The 18,762-nt window shown below is 52.5% G+C and overlaps 1 protein-coding gene across 3 annotated transcripts in view; it reads right to left on the reverse strand.

The window, feature by feature from the left end:
- The window catches only part of RNF31 (ring finger protein 31), a 628,898-nt gene that overhangs the window by 267,651 nt on the left and 342,485 nt on the right, over window positions 1-18,762 (reverse strand). For all 3 annotated transcript variants that reach the window (XM_086923745.1, XM_086923746.1, XM_086923747.1), the window contains exon 10: window positions 9,435-9,686. In XM_086923745.1, the coding sequence (XP_086779871.1) occupies window positions 9,435-9,686 (252 nt within the window). The remainder of the gene's footprint in view (window positions 1-9,434; window positions 9,687-18,762) is intronic.

Below are 18,762 nucleotides of genomic sequence, written 5' to 3' on the forward strand. Positions count from 1 at the left end.
GGCTTAGGCGTGAGCATAGGCGTCACAGTGTCCTGAGCGGGAGCCACAGTGTCCTGAGCGGGAGCCACACTGTCCTTTCGAATCCGCTGCAGGGATTCCGCCACCTTTTTCGTCAAGGCCGGAGAGGGCTTGACCGGCTCGAGCGACTTCTCAGCGTCGAGAGCCTGATCACCAGCAGGCACCTTCTTCGGGGCCGACACCCCATGCCTATGTGCGTCGTCGCCCTGACGCTTCTTCGGAGCCGTTTTCGGGTCCACGACCCCTTTCGGACCTGACGCAGCCGCGTCGGACGATTTCGCCTTCGGCGCCGACCCCGAGGGCTTCGGGTCGGCCATCTTGGCGTGGCGCTTCGAGTCGGCCATTTTGAGTTTCTTGGAAGTTGACGCCTCCAGAACCTTCTGCACCAGCGCCACTTTCACTTTCGGTTTCGCATCCGAGGGTGCGTGACCAGTTGGCTTCACTTTCGTTTTCTTCAACGCAAGTGGCTTCTCATAGATGTCCGTGACCGGGCCCGGAGGCGGGGACGTAGGACTCATAATTAGATCTTGGGTAAGGCCCGAAGGCGATCCCTCGACCTGGGCCGTATGAAGGGGAGTAACCCCTGAGTCTGGTTGGGGATGCTCTTCCTCCGAGCTATCCTCCACAGTGGCAAAAGCCCGATCGTCGTCCCCTACCTCGTCGGTGACTTCGTCAAAGTTCTCCTCACCCGCGTCGTAGGTCTCCCCCTCGGACGCGGGACTAGAGTCTGAACCTTGCGCGTCGTCTTCTCCCTCGACAGATTCCTGGAATCTGTCGTCTGGTGGGGGCGCCGCAGCCGATAACTGAGCCTGGAGCCTATTGGCCCGACGAATCTTCAAAGTCTTCTTGCACCGGAATCTCGAACACGCCATGCAGCTGTCCTCGTGGTGATCCGGTGACAAGCATGTATTGCACACAGGGTGCACGTCGAGGTGTGAATATTTGGAGTTACACACCGGGCACTTCTTAAACGGAGTTCGCTCCATAGCAAAAGTGTAGTGTAGGCCCGTCCGCGCCGAAGCACGTGGAGGGCAGCAAGAGATCGGAGCTGAGAGTCAGAAAAGAAACCCGTACGCAACTATACCGACGCCCAGCCTAAAGACCTTTTGGTCTCGAGTAGAAGTTGAACAACGATCGGTTCCGACAGAGGGAACCGAAACACATCCGAACCCAATGGCGGAAAAAAACAATCTGGGGATGGAGGCGATGCCCATGCGCACTGTAGTCCAGGGGAGGAGCCACCTATCTCGTGATACTTCGAAGACTCTTCCAGGACAACAATGTGCAATAAATCATCCGGACCCAACACTAGGCGGCGATCTATGCACAGATATGAATTCAGCAGCCCACATGCCTCGAACCTCCATCTTCAGATTGTTTTCGCCATTGGGCAAATGATGGAGTTGTACAAGTACATATAGAGATGACCATGTGTTGTGTATCTAAATAAGATAATACTGGAACAGACACGGGTAGCCGGGGAGGCGGATGGGCGTGTGTGGTTCTGCAGGCCTACATGCCAAGAACAGATGCATACTATTAAGTAGCATTTTCCGTTCGAGGCATATGGCTGCAGACCACACACTATTGCATAGATTGCCCAGCAGTTTCTCCCTTAGTGGCGACCACCCATGTCTGTTGCAGTACTTTGAAATAATGTTTTGAGTACAGCCTGGCCCACACTTGCTTGTTGTTTTACCTGCACATCTACACAGTAGTGTTTTGTAAATATGTGCGGAGTAGACCATGTAGCTGCTTTACAGATGTCATCTAATGGTATGTTTCCTAGGAATGTCATAGATGACCCTAATTTATGGGTAGAATGAGCCCTAGGGGTAATGGATAGAGTGCGTTTTGCTTTTTGATAACAAATCTGAATGCACTTAACAATCCATTTTGCAATGCCTCATTTTGAAATGGGATTTCCCTTATGTGGAGGAGAAAAAGACACAAACAGTTGTTTAGTTTTAGGAAAAGGTTTCGTCCTATCAATGTAGTAGAGAAGCACAAGTTCCTACTTGTGTAACGATATATCTGTAAGAGACATTAGTTAGTGATAGATTCCTTACCTTAGAATATCCCTTGGCGTCAGACTGGATCCGGAAACTTTTGCGTAGCAATACCCCTGCGCGCCGGTAGGCGTCGTCTGCGGCTCCGCGTCCGTCGTCGGCGTCGTGAGCGCCGGGATGACGTCGTCGGAGTATATAGACGGCGCCCATGCGCGCTGACGTCAGTTCTGATAACACAGCTTTTCCGCGCCAGATACGCAGAGCCATGATAGAACTAACACTGGTGCCATGAAACTAGGGCCCTGAAAGGGGATGACCTTAACCCTAAATATCGGTTCGCAGAACGGGGAGGATGGGAGGGCGGTAAGGAATCTATCACTAACTAATGTCTCTTACAGATATATCGTTACACAAGTAGTAACTTGTGCATCTGAAAGAGACACGTTAGTGATAGATTCCTTACCTTAGAATAGATACCCCAGCAATACCAACCCCGGTGGTGGGTCTGCGAACCAATATCACACCAGAAAGTCCTGGAGGACGGAACGGCCAAAGAAGCCATCCCTCCGGACTTGACTGTCCAGGCAGTAGTGTCTTGCGAACGTGTGCAGCGAGGCCCACGTGGCTGCCTGACAGATGTCCTGCAGGGGGACACCGCGGCCCAGGGCAGTTGTTGTTGCCGTGGCCCGAGTGGAGTGAGCCCGCAATCCAGCCGGGGGCTCCTTCCTCGCCATGGAGTAGCATGCTTGGATGCACAAGATGATCCACCTAGAGATGGTCCTCTTGTGTACTGCCTTCCCCTTCTTCGCGCCCACGTAACCAACGAAGAGTTGGTCATCCACCCGGAATTGGCGAGTGCGGTCTAGGTAGTAGGAGAGCGCACGTTTTGGATCCAGACGGTGGAGCCTCTCCTCCTCTTTCGAGGGATGCGGAGGCGGAAAGAAGGTGGGCAAAGTGATGGACTGCCCGATGTGGAAGGCCGTGACAACCTTGGGCAGAAAGGAAGGTCGTGTACGCAACACCACCTTATCAGGATGAACAGACAGGAAAGGTGGAGAAGAAGAAAGAGCCTGGAGCTCACTCACCCTCCTGGCAGAGGTGATGGCAACCAGGAAGGCCGTCTTTAGAGTAAGGAGACGAAGAGGGCAGTTATGAAGTGGCTCAAAGGGAGCACACATCAGATAGGTGAGAACGAGATTCAAGTCCCTCTGGGGCATCACGAAGGGAACAGGAGGGAACATGTGCGTGATGCCCTTCAGAAATCTACTCACAATAGGAGACTTGAATAAAGAAGGCTGATCTGGTAGCCTCAGGAAGGCTGATAGAGCAGAAAGGTACCCTTTAAGAGTGCCCAGAGCAGAGCCCTGCTGGGCAAGGGAAAGAAGAAAGAGCAGCACTTCCGAAAGGGGTGCAGAGAGAGGATCCACAGCCTTTGCTGTGCACCATGCCACAAATCTGTTCCACCGGCAGGCGTATACCGACTTCGTGGAGGGACGCCTGGCTGCCAGAATGATATCACAGACTTCGGGAGGCAAGTCAAATGGCCTCAACTGCCGCCGCTCAATCTCCAAGCTTGTAGGTGGAGACTGGACAGGTTCGGGTGCAGGACCGTCCCCTGCTGCTGCGACAGAAGGTCCTCCCGAAGAGGCAGACGAATCGGGGGATCGACTGACATGCTGAGTAGCTCGGGATACCAGTATCTTCGTGCCCAGTCCGGAGCCACAAGGACGACCTGGGCCCGGTCGCGCCTGATCTTCTTCAGCACTCTGGGCAGAAGTGGTATAGGCGGAAAGGCGTACAACAGACCGCAGCTCCACTCGCGACGAAAAGCGTCTCCGAGCGAGTGCCGCCTTGGAAACTCCAACGCGCAGAACTGCTGACATTGCGCGTTCTCTTCTGTGGCGAATAGATCTAACCAAGGCTCTCCCCACTGTCGAAAGAGACCTTGCGCCACATCCGAGTTCAGACGCCATTCGTGATCCATCATGCACCGGCGGCTGAGTTCGTCCGCCCTGGCATTCAGAGAGCCTGCCAGGTGTTGAACCACCAGGGTCACGCCCTGATGTTCCAGCCACTGCCAGAGGCGCAGAGCCTCCTGGCAAAGGGTCCACGACCCCACTCCGCCCTGTTTGTTGCAGTACCACATGGCGGTGGTGTTGTCGGCGAACACTTGCACCACGCTCCCCCTGACAGAGGGGAGGAATGCTTTCAGTGCAAGACGAATCGCCCGCAGCTCCAGAAGGTTGATGTGGAGCCGGGACTCCGCCGGAGACCAGAGGCCTCTGATCTCCGCCTCCCCCATGTGGCCTCCCCAGCCCTGGAGTGACGCGTCCGTCACAACTACGTGCTCCGGCTGGGGTAGGGAGAGGGGTCTGCCACTGACCCAGTCGCGGTCCGTGAGCCACCACTGCAGTTGCTTCGCAGTGCCCTCCGAGATCAGGACATGATCGGACAGGTTGCCCTGATGCTGGGCCCACTGAAACTTCAGGTCCCACTGCAGAGCCCGCATCCGCCACCTGGCGTGACGCACCAGAAGGATGCAGGAGGCCATCAGTCCCAGAAGCCGCAGCGTCAACCTGACCGAGACCCGGGATAACGGCCCGAAGACAGGAATCAGAGCCTGAATATCCCGAACCCGCTGCTCGGGTGGGTAAACCCGAAACTGCGCCGAGTCGAGAACCGCTCCGATGAAGAGGAGCTTCTGAGAGGGACACAGGTGTGACTTCGGCACATTGATGGAGAACCCCAGCAAGTGCAGGAGGTCGGCCGTAGTCTGGAGGTGGCTGACGACTGTCTGGGGCGAGCCCGCCTTCAACAACCAGTCGTCGAGGTAGGGGAAGACTGAAACCCCTTGCCTGCGCAGATGGGCTGCGACCACCGCCATCACCTTCGTGAACACCCGTGGGGCGCTGGTAAGGCCGAAGGGGAGCACGGTAAACTGAAAGTGCTCGTGGCCTACCGTGAACCGCAGGTAACGCCGGTGGGCCGGCAGGACGGGGATGTGGAAATAGGCGTCCTGCAAGTCCAACGCTACCATCCAGTCTCCTGGGTCCAGGGCAGCCAGGACCTGAGCCAAAGTGAGCATCTTGAACTTCTCCGTACGGAGGAAGCCGTTGACGTTCCGCAGATCCAAGATAGGGCGTAGGCCCCCTTTGCCCTTCTTGGGTACCAGAAAGTAGTGGGAGTAACAGCCACGTCCTACTTCTGGCCCAGGAACGCGCTCGATGGCCCTCTTGGCCAAGAGGGCCGAAACTTCCTCTTGCAGAAGTCGCAAGTGATCCCCCGACACACGGTGGCATTGAGGTGGCATGGATGGAGGGGAAGACTCGAAGGGGAGGGAGAAACCCCTTCGGACAATTTGCAGCACCCACCTGTCCGAAGTGACTGTATGCCAGTGGGAGAGGTGATGGCGAACCCTGCCCCCCACAGGCGTCACATGGGCCTGAAAACTCGGACTAGGAAGGTTTTGAGGCGGGGGCTGCAGAGGGAGGTGTGGACTGGCCTCGCCGCTGACCCCGACCACCGCCGCGGCGGTTCCCACGTCCGCCACCGCGCTGCTGGACATTTTGCGGCGTGTGGCTGGCGGCCCGTGGTGGGGCGCCCCTTCCGTGGCCACGAAAGGAGCGAAAGGCACCCGATTGCTGGCGTGGGGCCGTAAGGCCCAAGGACTTGGCCGTGGCCCTGGAGTCCTTGAAACGCTCCAGCGCATGGTCTGCCTTGTCGCCGAAGAGGCGACGGCCATCAAACGGCATGTCCAGGAGGGTGGCCTGGACATCGGCCGAGAAGTTGGCGGACCTCAACCAGGCGTGGCGTCGAACCGCCACCGTCGTTGCCATCGCCCTGCCTAGTGAGTCCGTGGTATCCAGCCCACACCGGATAGAAAAACGTGCCACATCTCGGCCGTCCGCAAGGGTTTGGCTGAGTTTAGCCCTGACCTCCTCAGGGCATTGTGGCAGCACCTCCGCAACCGTGTCCCACAGAGTGTGGGTGTAGCGGCCCAAGAGACAGTTGGTGTTCACTGACCGTAGCCCTAGGCTCACAGACGAGAAGACCTTCTTCCCGAACTGCTCATATCTCTTGGATTCCCTGTCGGGCGGGGCCGACGGGAATGCGGTCTGGGAGTTGGAGGCCTGGATGACCAGACTCTCGGGGGTGGGGTGGGTGGACAAAAAGCAAGGGTCGCCCGGTGCCGGGCGGTAGCGTCTGGCCACGTTCCTGTCCACAGGGGGGCCTGTGGCGGGCTTGGACCAAGTGCCCAGAAGAACGTCACACAAGGCCTCGTTAAACGGCAGGAGGGGCTCCGCGGAGCCGGACTGCTGTTTGAGGACCTCAGTGAGGAGATTAGTCCTCACGGCCGCGACGGGGAGCTGAAGGTTTAAGGCCTTAGCTGCCTTCGTCAACACTACACTGTAAGCAGAACCCGCCTCCGAAGCCACAGTCGGGGGCGACGTAAATCCAGTGTCTGGCGAGGTGTCAATACCACTGGCCTCCCCAAGCTCATATGTCCAGTCCTGATGTGACTGGCAATCACGTGCCAGAGGGTCCTCGGACCCCTCCCATTGCTCCTCGTCACCCGGCTCCTGGAGACCAGGATTAACAGCCAGGGCCTCCTCGTGGAGATAGAATTCTCCGAAGGCCGACGGAATCGGCGCCCAGCGGCGCCCTTCCGACTCCTGAGTAGGACCGTAGGAAGCATTGGGGTCGGCAACCACATCGGCTGCCGGGGACGACACCTGAAGGGACGGCGCCGGCGAGGTCGTAAGGTCGACCGGCGGGGTCCCGGATCCGGAGCCGGATCCAGCGAGGTCGCGCGGCGCCGGGACCGAAGTCGCCAGCGGCGCCGGGCCCGAAGCACCCGACGTCGTCAGGGCCGAAGCGCCCGACCCGGAAGGACCTCCAGACGGAGCCGATCGGCCCGAAGGCGCCACGGGAACCGACTGAGGAGGGAGGGCCCTCATGGCCATGAGGCACCTCTCGACCTCCTCCTGCGACGCGCCGTGCCCAGGGACCCGAAGGTGTGGGGCAGGCGGCGACGCTTGCGACTCCCGCGGAGCCGCGTGGGCGGTGTCGCCCGAGTCCCCGGTCGCATCGTGCGAGCGACGGGGCGGGTCGGAGGATCGATGGTGTCGCTCCGACCTCTCATGCCTCTTACCTGAGGACTTGGAACCAGACGATCGGTGTCCACTCCCGGAACGTCGATGACTCCGACCTCGCGACCTATCCCTCGACCTCCCGTGGGACCGGGACCGGGACCTGGAGCGGCGCGGGGCCGACTGCCTCAGCTCGAGACGCTTGCGGGACCGCTCCCGCCTAGCCTTCGACGTCAGGGCCCGGCAGTCGGAGCAGGTTCGATCGTCGTGGTCGAGGCCTAAGCACTTCAGGCACCGGCGATGGGGGTCCGTGACCGACATGAGTCGGCCGCACTTCGAGCAAGGCTTGAACCCGGGCATCCCTGGCACCGATAGTCGAGGATCGACTAAATAGAGGATCAAAAAGATCGAAAAAGTTTTCAGTCAAAAAGTGACTGGGGGTAGAGCTTCTTCCGGATCTGCGCTAGCTGGCGCGGAAAAAAGAAGAACTGACGTCAGCGCGCATGGGCGCCGTCTATATACTCCGACGACGTCATCCCGGCGCTCACGACGCCGACGACGGACGCGGAGCCGCAGACGACGCCTACCGGCGCGCAGGGGTATTGCTACGCAAAAGTTTCCGGATCCAGTCTGACGCCTGGGGATATTCTAAGGTAAGGAATCTATCACTAACGTGTCTCTTTCAGATGCGCTCTTTTTACATCTAATGTATGTAGAGCTCTTTCTGCCACTGTTTGTGGTTGGGGAAAAATACTGGCAACTCAATAGATTGATTGAGATGGAAAGGTGAAATGGCCTTTGGCAGAAACTTTAGATTTGTTTTAATAACCACTTTATTGTGATGAAGTTGTATAAATGGTTCTTGAATTGTTAATGCTTGGATCTCACGTACTCTTCTAAGTGAAGTAACAGCTAATAAAAAAGCAACTTTCCATGTAAGGAACTGTAATTAACACTTATGTAATGGTTCGAAAGGAGAACCCATAAGTCTTGTGAGAACAACACTTAAATTCCACACTGGAGAGGGTGGTATTCTGGGAGGGATTATTCTTTTGAGTCCTTCCATAAATGCTTTGATTGCAGGTACTCTAAACAATGACAAGTGTTGTCTGTTTTGAAGATATGCTGCTATAGCACCAAGATGTAACCTGATTGAGAAATATGCTAAGTTAGATCTTTGCAGAAGTAACAGATAACATATGATGTTTTGTATGGAAACATCTAAGGGATTGATGTTGTTATTTGTACAACATACAACAAACCTTTTCCACTTTGCTGCATAACATGCTCTTACTGGTGGGGCGTCTTGCTTCTTTTATGACATACATACAATCAGGTGGTAAATTTAAATATCCAAATTCTAAGACCTCAGGAGCCAAATCGCTAGATTGAGCTGCATTGGGTCTGGATGCATAATCTCTCCATGGTTCTGGTCAGTAGATGTGAAGAGAGATCGAGTTTGTGATGTGGTACTGCTGATAGCTCTAGTAGCGTGGTGTACCAGGGTTGTCTTGCCCACGTTGGTGCTATGAGAATCAATGTGAGAATGTTGCTGTAGCTTGCGTACCACTAAAGGAATTAGTGAGAGAGGTGGAAAAGCGTACGCAAATTTATTTGACCCGTTCATCCATACCGCATTGCCTTTGGATAATGGGTGTGGATATCTGGCGGCGAAGCTTGGGAATTTGCAGTTGTGGTTTGTAGCAAACAGATTTATCTCTGGTTGACCCCACTTTTGATAAAATGGCTGAAGAACTTGATGAGGAAGTTTCCATTTGTGTATCTGTTGTCTTTGACAACTTGATTGTGAAGTCCTGGTAGATGTTCTGCTAATAGATTTTCTGTTATCTGCGAATCTCACATAAAGATAGAAAGCAAACACAATCTGACTCCTGCTGGGAGCTGTCCTGCACTCCCCTTCTGTGTTATTGTTAATTTTGATTTGTAGAGCGCTTAATACCGGAAGGTCTCAAAGCGCTTCAAGAAGAGCAGGGAAGGTGATAACAGTTAGGACCAAGCTTCAGTAAAGGGAATCGTTTTCAGTTTTTTCCTACTTCCTTTTCCAAGTCCATCCTTCTGCCTTCATTTGTTTCTGAATACACTTGTTTTTCATGTTCATTCTTAGGCTCTCTTCCATAGGTCGTTCCTACCCTAGTCGTCGGTTTCTCCTTTCACTACATTACTGTGTTCTCCTTTACTTGTACTCTTCTTTTCCAGTGCCCTACCCCCCTTCCTCCATATGCTTCTTCCGCCACACTCTCCTCCATGTATCCGTGCTTCCACTGCTCTCCTCTTTAACCCTAAGGCCATCACTCACCTTCTTCTTTCGAATGCTGATGCACTCCAGTGCAGCTTCCTCTATGTTCCCAGCACAGGCCAGCCAGGACTTCTTTGCCTCCTGGTGGGTCACAGCTCCCACCGTTCCGTTGCTCTTCTGAGCCGTGAGCTCAACCACGGTGTCCAGTACGCTTGGGAGCTCGGTCTGTAGCCACTGCACCGGCACCTCTGTGCCAGAGTACTGCACTGCACAAAACACCTCCTCTGGGGGAATCCCTGCCGCCTCAGCCACCTGGGACATGAAGAACAGAAGAACCAATAACAGAAGAGAAACAGGTAAATATGTGAGAACAACCAATCACATACATGGGACAGAGCACTCGGTGACCTCTCACAACACATAAGGGAAGAGAGATGGAATGGCAGTCAATAAGTCATATACAGGGAGTAATGAATATGCAAGGCAATACATCATGTACTGTAATTAATGCTGCACACAAATGTATTGTAAAGATAAAAAGTATATCCTGATCGATTACACACAAGGGAATAAAGTATACTGAGGGGAACCATTCACACAGAAAGAGAGAGCATATAGGTACCACATTTAAGGTAATTTAAGGTAATGTATAGGGATTAAAAACACACAAACAAAAGGAAGAAGAATATACCGAGGAGATTAAACTTGGCATATCGGAGGGAAGCGTGTGCATATGCATGTTGAGACAGAAAATGTACATGAGGAATTCATTCCCACAAACAAAAGTTGGAGATTGCTGGATGAAATGAACTGTATACACTTGGTAAAAGAAAACATCAATTAAGGACCACTGTGCTTTCAAGTGAGCTCTCAAAATACATTTTTTTAATTAACCCCTTGCCTGCTCATGACGGAACCAGGCCGTCATGAGCCCGGGTGGTTCGTCATAGCAGGCCGCCGCTCACGCAGCACTGATTCCCCGCCTGTGTGGGCGAATTAGTGAGCAAGTGGGTTCGAGACAGAACCACGCCGTCATGCAGGGCACAAGTCCTAAAAAAAAAAAAAAAAAAAAAAAAAAGATGTGGGGGGACACTGACGTCACATCAGGAAGTGACGTCACAAAAGGTGGCTTGCACCATCAGACTCATTTCATCCCCTCGCATACCCCTTAGATGCGATTGCATCAGAGAAGCCAGCGCGTGAACAGCGTTCTGAATGAGCTCCAATCTCGCCCCAGAGAGGCCAAAGAGTGAATATCTGGCTACATTTGCTCCAGTTATCGAGCTCCCGGTAAAATAAGTGAGGGGACGCCGTCCACCCGCGTGGTACCCCAACTCGAGCCCTGCCGCCATGTGCACACGCTGCCCGTGGCTCATGACGGTGTGGTTCTGTCATGAGCGTAGAAGCGCCGCCCTCGCCCCCACCCCCCCAGCACTGCGTCGGAATTTGCGCAGCGGCCAAGGGGTTAATTAGGCTCTTCCTGTCTCCTCTTCCAGCTGGCAATTACAGTTTTAGTGCCAAGATGCCTCGAGGCGAATGTGGCTTTCTTAAAGTAATTCACTCTCACTCACTCACTCTCCCACCCACCTCAAGATGGGTGTTGGTGGGTGTGGGTGATCTAGGATAACTGGCTGCCAGGTGGGCGGGGCTAGGACTTCGAAGGAGTTGGCAGTTATAACTGTCACCTCATTTTCTTGTAGCAGTGCGACTCGCCGGTCGGGGATTAGCGAGTGTGAGAAGTTCGCCTGATATGCAGTGCTCACTATTCTAGTGATCACTATGTATCATTCCAAACGACCCTTATTGATGATTGGTTGTAAGTCAACCTTATAGACCAGCTATCCTAGTAGCATGGACAAGAGCAGTCTTTAGGCTAAACTCTAGAGGGCGTGTTAAGCCAGCTGTTATACCATCACATATACCCCTTGAACACCAAGTGAAAGAACACCACACAAGTTGTTATGAAAATAAAAGGATATTTATTTATAACAAGTCTACCCTGATCTCTTTATGAGTCAGGGAGCTAAGCACACAACAAAACTCTTAAGAAAATACTTTAAGTCGCACAATTTACACAAATGCCCGAGGGGCACGAAAAACCATATACTACAAAAGTGGAATGCGAAATACTAGCAGGTAAGTAACAAGATCCAGAGGCTTCAGGATCGCTAGGACTACACTACTGAACCTTCAGGTTAGGAGCAGGAGGCCTAGGGAGATCGGGTGCAGAGTGTGCACTCTCACGCGGGATGCGGGACAAAGTCTATGGATGCTAGATTTCGTAAAGTTAGTGTTATCGGACGAATCAGTCCCTCGTTTCAGAAAACAGAAGTCCGGTGGGGCCAGATTTGCAGTGCTGGCTCCTTCCTTCTGGAACTCACTTCCATTTACTCTCAGGTCGTCATCTTCCTACCTGGAATTTCGCAAACATCTTAAAACATTTTTGTTCTCCAGATCTGTAGCTTTATAACCCTCCCTCCGTACCCACTGGTTTTTCTGCCTTCTAGCGCCATGAAACCGATTCTGGTATAAGTGCGCTCTATAAATATTTTAAAATTCAAATTCAAATTCGAATCAGACTAGTTAGGCTGAAAACGAAAAAGGATCTGGACACTTAGATAGTGAACCTACGTTGGAGCACCAAAATGCTCAAGTTACCTAGCCCAGGGGCTGCGGCTGCATAGGGTTCAAAAGACGTCGGCAATCCTCGTTACAGTCTATGGAGCCTGAAAGAAGAAGCTGCTGGCAGGCGACCAGTGATGATGTCCGGAGTGATCCAAGCCTGGATCGAAGATGGACACGACCTGAAAGCAGAGGGGACTCAGTTCTTAATCACCAGCCAGTGATTAGGTGGGCACCAGGATGACACCGAATGAAGTCACCTCGACCAGGTGAGTGGGCGACGCTGGGCTCTGCAGTCTCTCGGACCAGGAGGCGTTGTCGCCGACCAGGATGGAGGTGCGAGCTGTCCCACGAAGGTGTCTGCTGTCGACGATGCTGGACCCAGGATTGGGGCAACAAACCTTGGCAAAGTCAAGCCCACGCGGTGGACTCAAGATGGCGTCTGGAGTGGACCAGGAGGGTCCGGGGTGCTCCTCTGTTGGAGGGGAGCAAGGGCCAGTCTGGAGCAACCAGACCAGTGATGGAAGTGTCGTGGTTCGTCGTCAGGAGGGCTACAAGCCAGCAGGCAAGTAGCCGGACAACGCGGTGAGCAGCAAAGAGCAGAAGGGCCCCACGCAGATCTGTGGATGCTGGGGGCTGGACTTCGGTGCTGGAGCTGCTCAGGGTTAGGGCTTCTCGAACACCAAAGCACTCACTCGAGGATCCCTCGGCGGTCGTGCTGGATAAGCGTCGTGCAGTTTTGAAGATGGCCGGTCCCTTCAGGTCTCGTCACACCCACGAATCTCAGCTGGGCTGATGATGCAGGTAGAGGTCAGAGGTGCCAGGGAATCCGGGTCTCGTCGAGCTGGGCAGTCTTGATCCGAAGGATGGACTTGCAGCAAACCACATGCGCTTAGATGGTGCCCGCTGGTGCAGGGTGGCTACTCCTTAGCCACAAGGGAGAGTCTTCAGAAAGGTTCAAGAGTTCTTTCGTGGAAAGTCATCAAGATTCAGAATTATCCAATTTGGGAAGGGGGCCCGCTCCTACCTTTATACTAAAGAAAGGGGCTGGCACGCGACTAGGTCCTGCCCATGGGTGGGACCAGGAGGGGGGTGGCTACACCCCTCTCCCTTGTCCGGACTTTCCCCAGCTCAGGGGCTGGTGTGCCCCTGGAACTGGTTCAAACCGGCAGATGCATAGTGGGCACCGGGGTGCCACTTGCAGTCACCTTCCTTCTCAGCCCTGCCTACCTGGGATACACAAAACCTTGTCTGGGATGGTGCTAGCACCGCCCCTGACAGGTAACCCTTTGTCCAAGCTCTCCTCGCTGGAAGGACTCCCAGCAGCAGGAGGTCAGACTTGTGTCTGTGGTGGCAGCATCCATTTTGTGATGCTGAGGCTCGAGTTAACTTTAACCGGGGTTCACAGTTACATACATGTCGTGTCCCTCTAGAAGGGTGAAATGCTAACCCCGTCGCCAGAATTGGCGAGGGGTTAGTATTCCAATTCGTATGACACCTTACTCGACATGTTTTGATAAAGCGATACCAAAGATAGCAAATAACCGCAAAGATTATAATGCACTTAAGAGTATATGGTACGCGTTATCATAGAACAGCTATTAGGACTTGGTTCCGCAAGCTGCAGACGGGCTCAGCTCATGCCAGAGCGCCATCTCACATAATTCCAAGCACTCTGCCTTCAGGATTGTTAAGGCCTGCCATAGGAGTGACTGATAGGAATACATGTGTCCATTTTAGGGTTAGATATAGGAATACTATATCTAAAGCAAAGGGTGATTACACCACCTTGCCCCAGCTGTCGTGCAGCCAGTTTTGTCAGATTTGGATGGCCAGCCAGGGGTGGCACAATACATGCTGCAGCCCCTGGTAGGCCCTGGGTACACCTATGCCCTGGGTACCTAAGATACACTGTACAGGGACTGATAAGGTGACTCAGTATCCAATTAGATATGTACCCAAGGTACATGGAATCCATTTTAGAGAGAGCAGTAGGCCTGGGGCCCTGAATAGCAGGGTCCCAGGTCAACTAAGTCGAAAAACCAGCAAAACACCAGGCAAAAAGTTGGGGGTAACCACAGTCAGGTATCCACCTTCCTACAGCGAGTTTTTGGCTTATCACGCTGGGCTGAGACAACTTCGCGGGCCGGCGACCGTCTAATTGCAGCCACACCGAGTACTTCAAAGGTCTTTAAAAGACCATTTACTTGTTAATGAGGCTTTTGTTTACCCCTTCTTAGAGCCACTCTGCCTATGGCTGGAAGAATGAGCCCCCCCCCCCTCCCCCAAGAAATCTTTTTTTGGGTGAGGGGGGGAGGGGGGGGGGGGGGGCTGGGAGAGAAGCTAATTATTTCCCCTCCCGAAATTTGGCTCTAGTTGCCCGCCTGGTTAGTGGTCAGGAGCCTAAGGGAACGACCCCAGGAAATATATGATCTCGTTGCTAAAGGGGGCCTTCCCCGAACTGCACAAGATGACATTGAGGAATGGGCACTGAAGTGGAAAGAGGAAATTGGGAATTCGGAAGACCTATTGTTTTACTCTTGTAAATTGGCACAGAAGCACAAGTTACTTACCTTTGGTAACAATGTATCTGTAGGAAATAGTAGTTCGTGTTAGATACCTTACCTTACAATATCCCCAGGCGTCAGACTGGATCCAGAAAGTTTTCGTCAGCAGTACTCCTGCGCGTCGGTAGGCGTCGCCTGCGGCTCAGCGTCCGTCGTCTGTGTCGTGATCCCAGGGATGAAGTCGGAGTACTTAACCACCGCCCTCGCTCGCTGAAGTCAGTTTTGTAAATAGCTTTCCACGCCAGGAACGCAAAGCCATGCAAGAAACCGACACTGGTGCCATGAAACTAGGGCCCTCAAAGGGAGATACCTGAACCCTAGATATCAGTTTACAGAACGGGGAGGATGGGTGGGGTGGTAAAGAATCTAACACTAACTACTATTTCCTACAGATATATCATTACCGAAGGTAAGTAACTTGTGCATCTGAAAGAAACAGGTTAGTGTTAGATTCCTTACCTTAGAATAGATACCCCAGCAATACAAACCCTGGTGGTGGGTCTGCGAACCAAAATCACACCAGAAAGTCCGGTAGAACGGAACGGCCGAAAAAGCCATCTCTCCGGACTTGGCTGTCCAGGGAGTAGTGCTTAGCAACTGTGTGCAGCAGGGCCCACGCAGCTGCCTGACAGATGTCCTGCAAGGGGACTCCCCGACCCAGGGCAGTAGTAGCCGCCGTGGCCCGAGTGGAATGGGCGCGCAGCCCCACTGGAGGCTCCTTTTTCGCCAAGGAGTAACAGACCTTGAGCAAAAATCACAGGGGGTTGATTCAGTTAAGGTGATCAGAGGCTGGAATCAAGGTAAATACTATTAAGTGCGCATTGCCTCTGACACCATAGATCTTGCAAATTATTTGTTGTCAAAGTCCTATTTATTGACAATGACTGCTTAAATACTTTTAGCACATTACTTTGCGAATAGTTCAAAGGTACACATTGGGTGTAAACAAATCGTTTGTGATTATCTCCTTATGTAATAAAGCACATTCAACATATATTACAACAGATAACTTGCTAACATCAAAGTAAATCAACGTGAGACAAATAAACAATACACAGTGATGAAATTAATAAGTTCGTATATCAACATCGTATATCAACATTATCCTTAGAAATTGATATTTTGGGGTCCTACTGGGAATCTGGGAAAGATTTTATGAGTATCCTGGGGGTATGGTGGCTATTTTACCCTCAAAGGAGTAATTAATTGTCCTGTATCTGGCCAGGGAAAGTAACTTGTTTCAAAAAGAGTTTTATGCCTTAGTGTGAGATACGTCTCTCACTATATGTCCTATTATTTAACTGGATCATAGGGCATGCATTTCTCCTGGTCCGGGGGCTGAGCCTACGCGTTTCGACCTTTTAAATCTTGACAGGAGAAGTTGTTTGGACAGGTCTTCATCAGGGCTCGCTGTAGGTGCTGTAGGGCATCATGTTACACCCAATGTAAGTAGAGACGGTTCTGCATGTCTTATTTACAGGTAAGTCGCAGAGGTCGGTATGCTGATGGTTCACACGGTAGTCTGGTGCCGTTGTAGAACCGTGAACCCACAGTCCGGGATGTACTGGGGGTTGATTGGAGACCGGTGTCGGCTTTACTTTCTCCTTTTTTAAGTTCGGCACGGCATCCTCTCGCGGGGCAGTCTATCCGCGGGATTGAAGACCGGGAGGTAACTGTTTTTCTTTGGCCTCGGCGTCTCCTCGCAAGCGTTTCACCACTTGACCGGGTCCCGCTGTGTTGAGGTTCGGACAGCGCGCGTCCGGCGTTGAATCTTTCACTCAACGTGCCGAACTTAAAAAAGGAGAAAGTAAAGCCGACACCGGTCACCAATCAACCCCCAGTACATCCCGGACTGTGGGTTCACGGTTCTACAACGGCACCAGACTACCGTGTGAACCATCAGCATACCGACCTCTGCGACTTACCTGTAAATAAGACATGCAGAACCGTCTCTACTTACATTGGGTGTAACATGATGCCCTACAGCACCTACAGCGAGCCCTGATGAAGACCTGTCCAAACAACTTCTCCTGTCAAGATTTAAAAGGTCGAAACGCGTAGGCTCAACCCCCGGACCAGGAGAAATGCATGCCCTATGATCCAGTTAAATAATAGGACATATAGTGAGAGACGTATCTCACACTAAGGCATAAAACTCTTTTTGAAACAAGTTACTTTCCCTGGCCAGATACAGGACAATTAATTACTCCTTTGAGGGTAAAATAGCCACCATACCCCCAGGATACTCATAAAATCTTTCCCAGATTCCCAGTAGGACCCCAAAATATCAATTTCTAAGGATAATGTTGATATACGATGTTGATATACGAACTTATTAATTTCATCACTGTGTATTGTTTATTTGTCTCACGTTGATTTACTTTGATGTTAGCAAGTTATCTGTTGTAATATATGTTGAATGTGCTTTATTACATAAGGAGATAATCACAAACGATTTGTTTACACCTAATGTGTACCTTTGAACTATTCGCAAAGTAATGTGATAAAAGTATTTAAGCAGTCATTGTCAATAAATAGGACTTTGACAACAAATAATTTGCAAGATCTATGGTGTCAGAGGCAATGCGCACTTAATAGTAACAGACCTTGAAGCACAAAACAACCCACCGAGAGATGGTCCGCTTGTGCACCGCCCGTCCCTTCTTAGCGCCCATGTAACCAACAAAGAGCTGGTCGTCCACCCGGAACTGGCGTGTGCGGTGCAGATAGGAGAGCGCACATTTCGGGTCCAGACAGTGGAGCATCTCTTCCTCTTTCATGGGATGCGGAGGCAGAAAGAAGATGGGCAAGGTGATGGACTGCCTGATCTGAAAGGCTGTACCCACCTTGGGCAGGAAAGAAGGACGAGTCCTCAGAACAACCTTGTCCGGATGGACGGAGAGGAAAGGAAGCTTAGAAGACAGTGCCTGGAGCTCACTCACTCTCCTGGCAGAGGTGATGGCAACCAGGAATGCAGTTTTAAGAGTCAGAATACGAAGAGGACAGTTATGAAGTGGCTCAAAGGGAGCACACATCAGGTAAGTCAGCACAAGATTCAAGTCCCACTGAGGCATCATGAAGGGAACAGGAGGAAACGTGTGTGATGCCTTTCAAGAATCTATTTACAACAGGGGACTTGAAAAGAGAAGGCTGATCAGGAAGCCTTAAGAAGGCGGAAATGGCAGAGAGATAGCCCTCGATAGTGCCCAGAGCAGAGCCCTGCAGGGCAAGAGAAAGAAGGAAGAGGAGAACCTCTCAAAGGGGGACAGAAAGTTGATCCACAGCCTTTGCTGTGCACCATACCACAAATTTGTTCCACCTGCAGGCGTATACCATTTTTTTGGAGGGACGCCTGGCTGCCAGAGTCACATCACAGACTTCAGGAGGAAAGTTAAATGGCCGCAACTGTCGCCAATCAATCTCCACGCATGTAGGTGGAGACTGGACAGGTTCGGGTGGAGGACTGTCCCCTGCTGCTGCGACAGAAGGTCCTCCTGAAGAGGCAGACGAATCGGGGGATCGACTGACATGCTGAGTAGCTAGGGATACCAGTATCTTCGTGCCCATTCGGGAGCCACAAGGATGACTTGGGCCCGGTCTCGCCTGATCTTCTTCAGCACTCTGGGCAGAAGTGGTATAGGCAGAAAAGCGTACAACAGACTGCAGCTCCACTTGCGACAAAAAGCGAATCAGAACTGATGACATTGCGCGTTCTCTTCGGTGGCGAATAGATCTAACCAAGGCTCTCCCCACTGCTGAAAGAGACCTTGCGCCACAACCCCAATCCGCCCTGTTTGTTGCAGTACCACATGGCGGTGGTGTTGTCCGTGAACACCTGCACTACATTTCCCCGTACAGAGGGAAGGAATGCCTTCAGTGCAAGTCAGATCGCCTGCAGCTCCAGAAGGTTGATGTGGAGCCGGGACTCCACCAGAGGCCTCTGATCTCCGTCTCTCCCATGTGGCCCCCACATCCCAGGAGGGATGCATCCGTCACTACTACGTGCTCCGGTTGGGGTAGGGAGAGTGATCTGCCACTGACTTAATCGCAGTTTGTGAGCCACCACTGCAACTGACTGGCAGTGCCCTCTGAGATCAGGTTGTGGTCGGACAGGTTGCCCTGATGCTGTTCCCACTGCAGAGCCCACATCCGCCACCTGGCATGATGCACCAGTAGGATGCAGGAGGCCATCAGCCCCA

This window comes from Lissotriton vulgaris, chromosome 5, assembly GCF_964263255.1.
Source record: "Lissotriton vulgaris chromosome 5, aLisVul1.2, whole genome shotgun sequence".
In the NCBI taxonomy this organism is placed as follows: Eukaryota; Metazoa; Chordata; class Amphibia; order Caudata; family Salamandridae; genus Lissotriton; species Lissotriton vulgaris.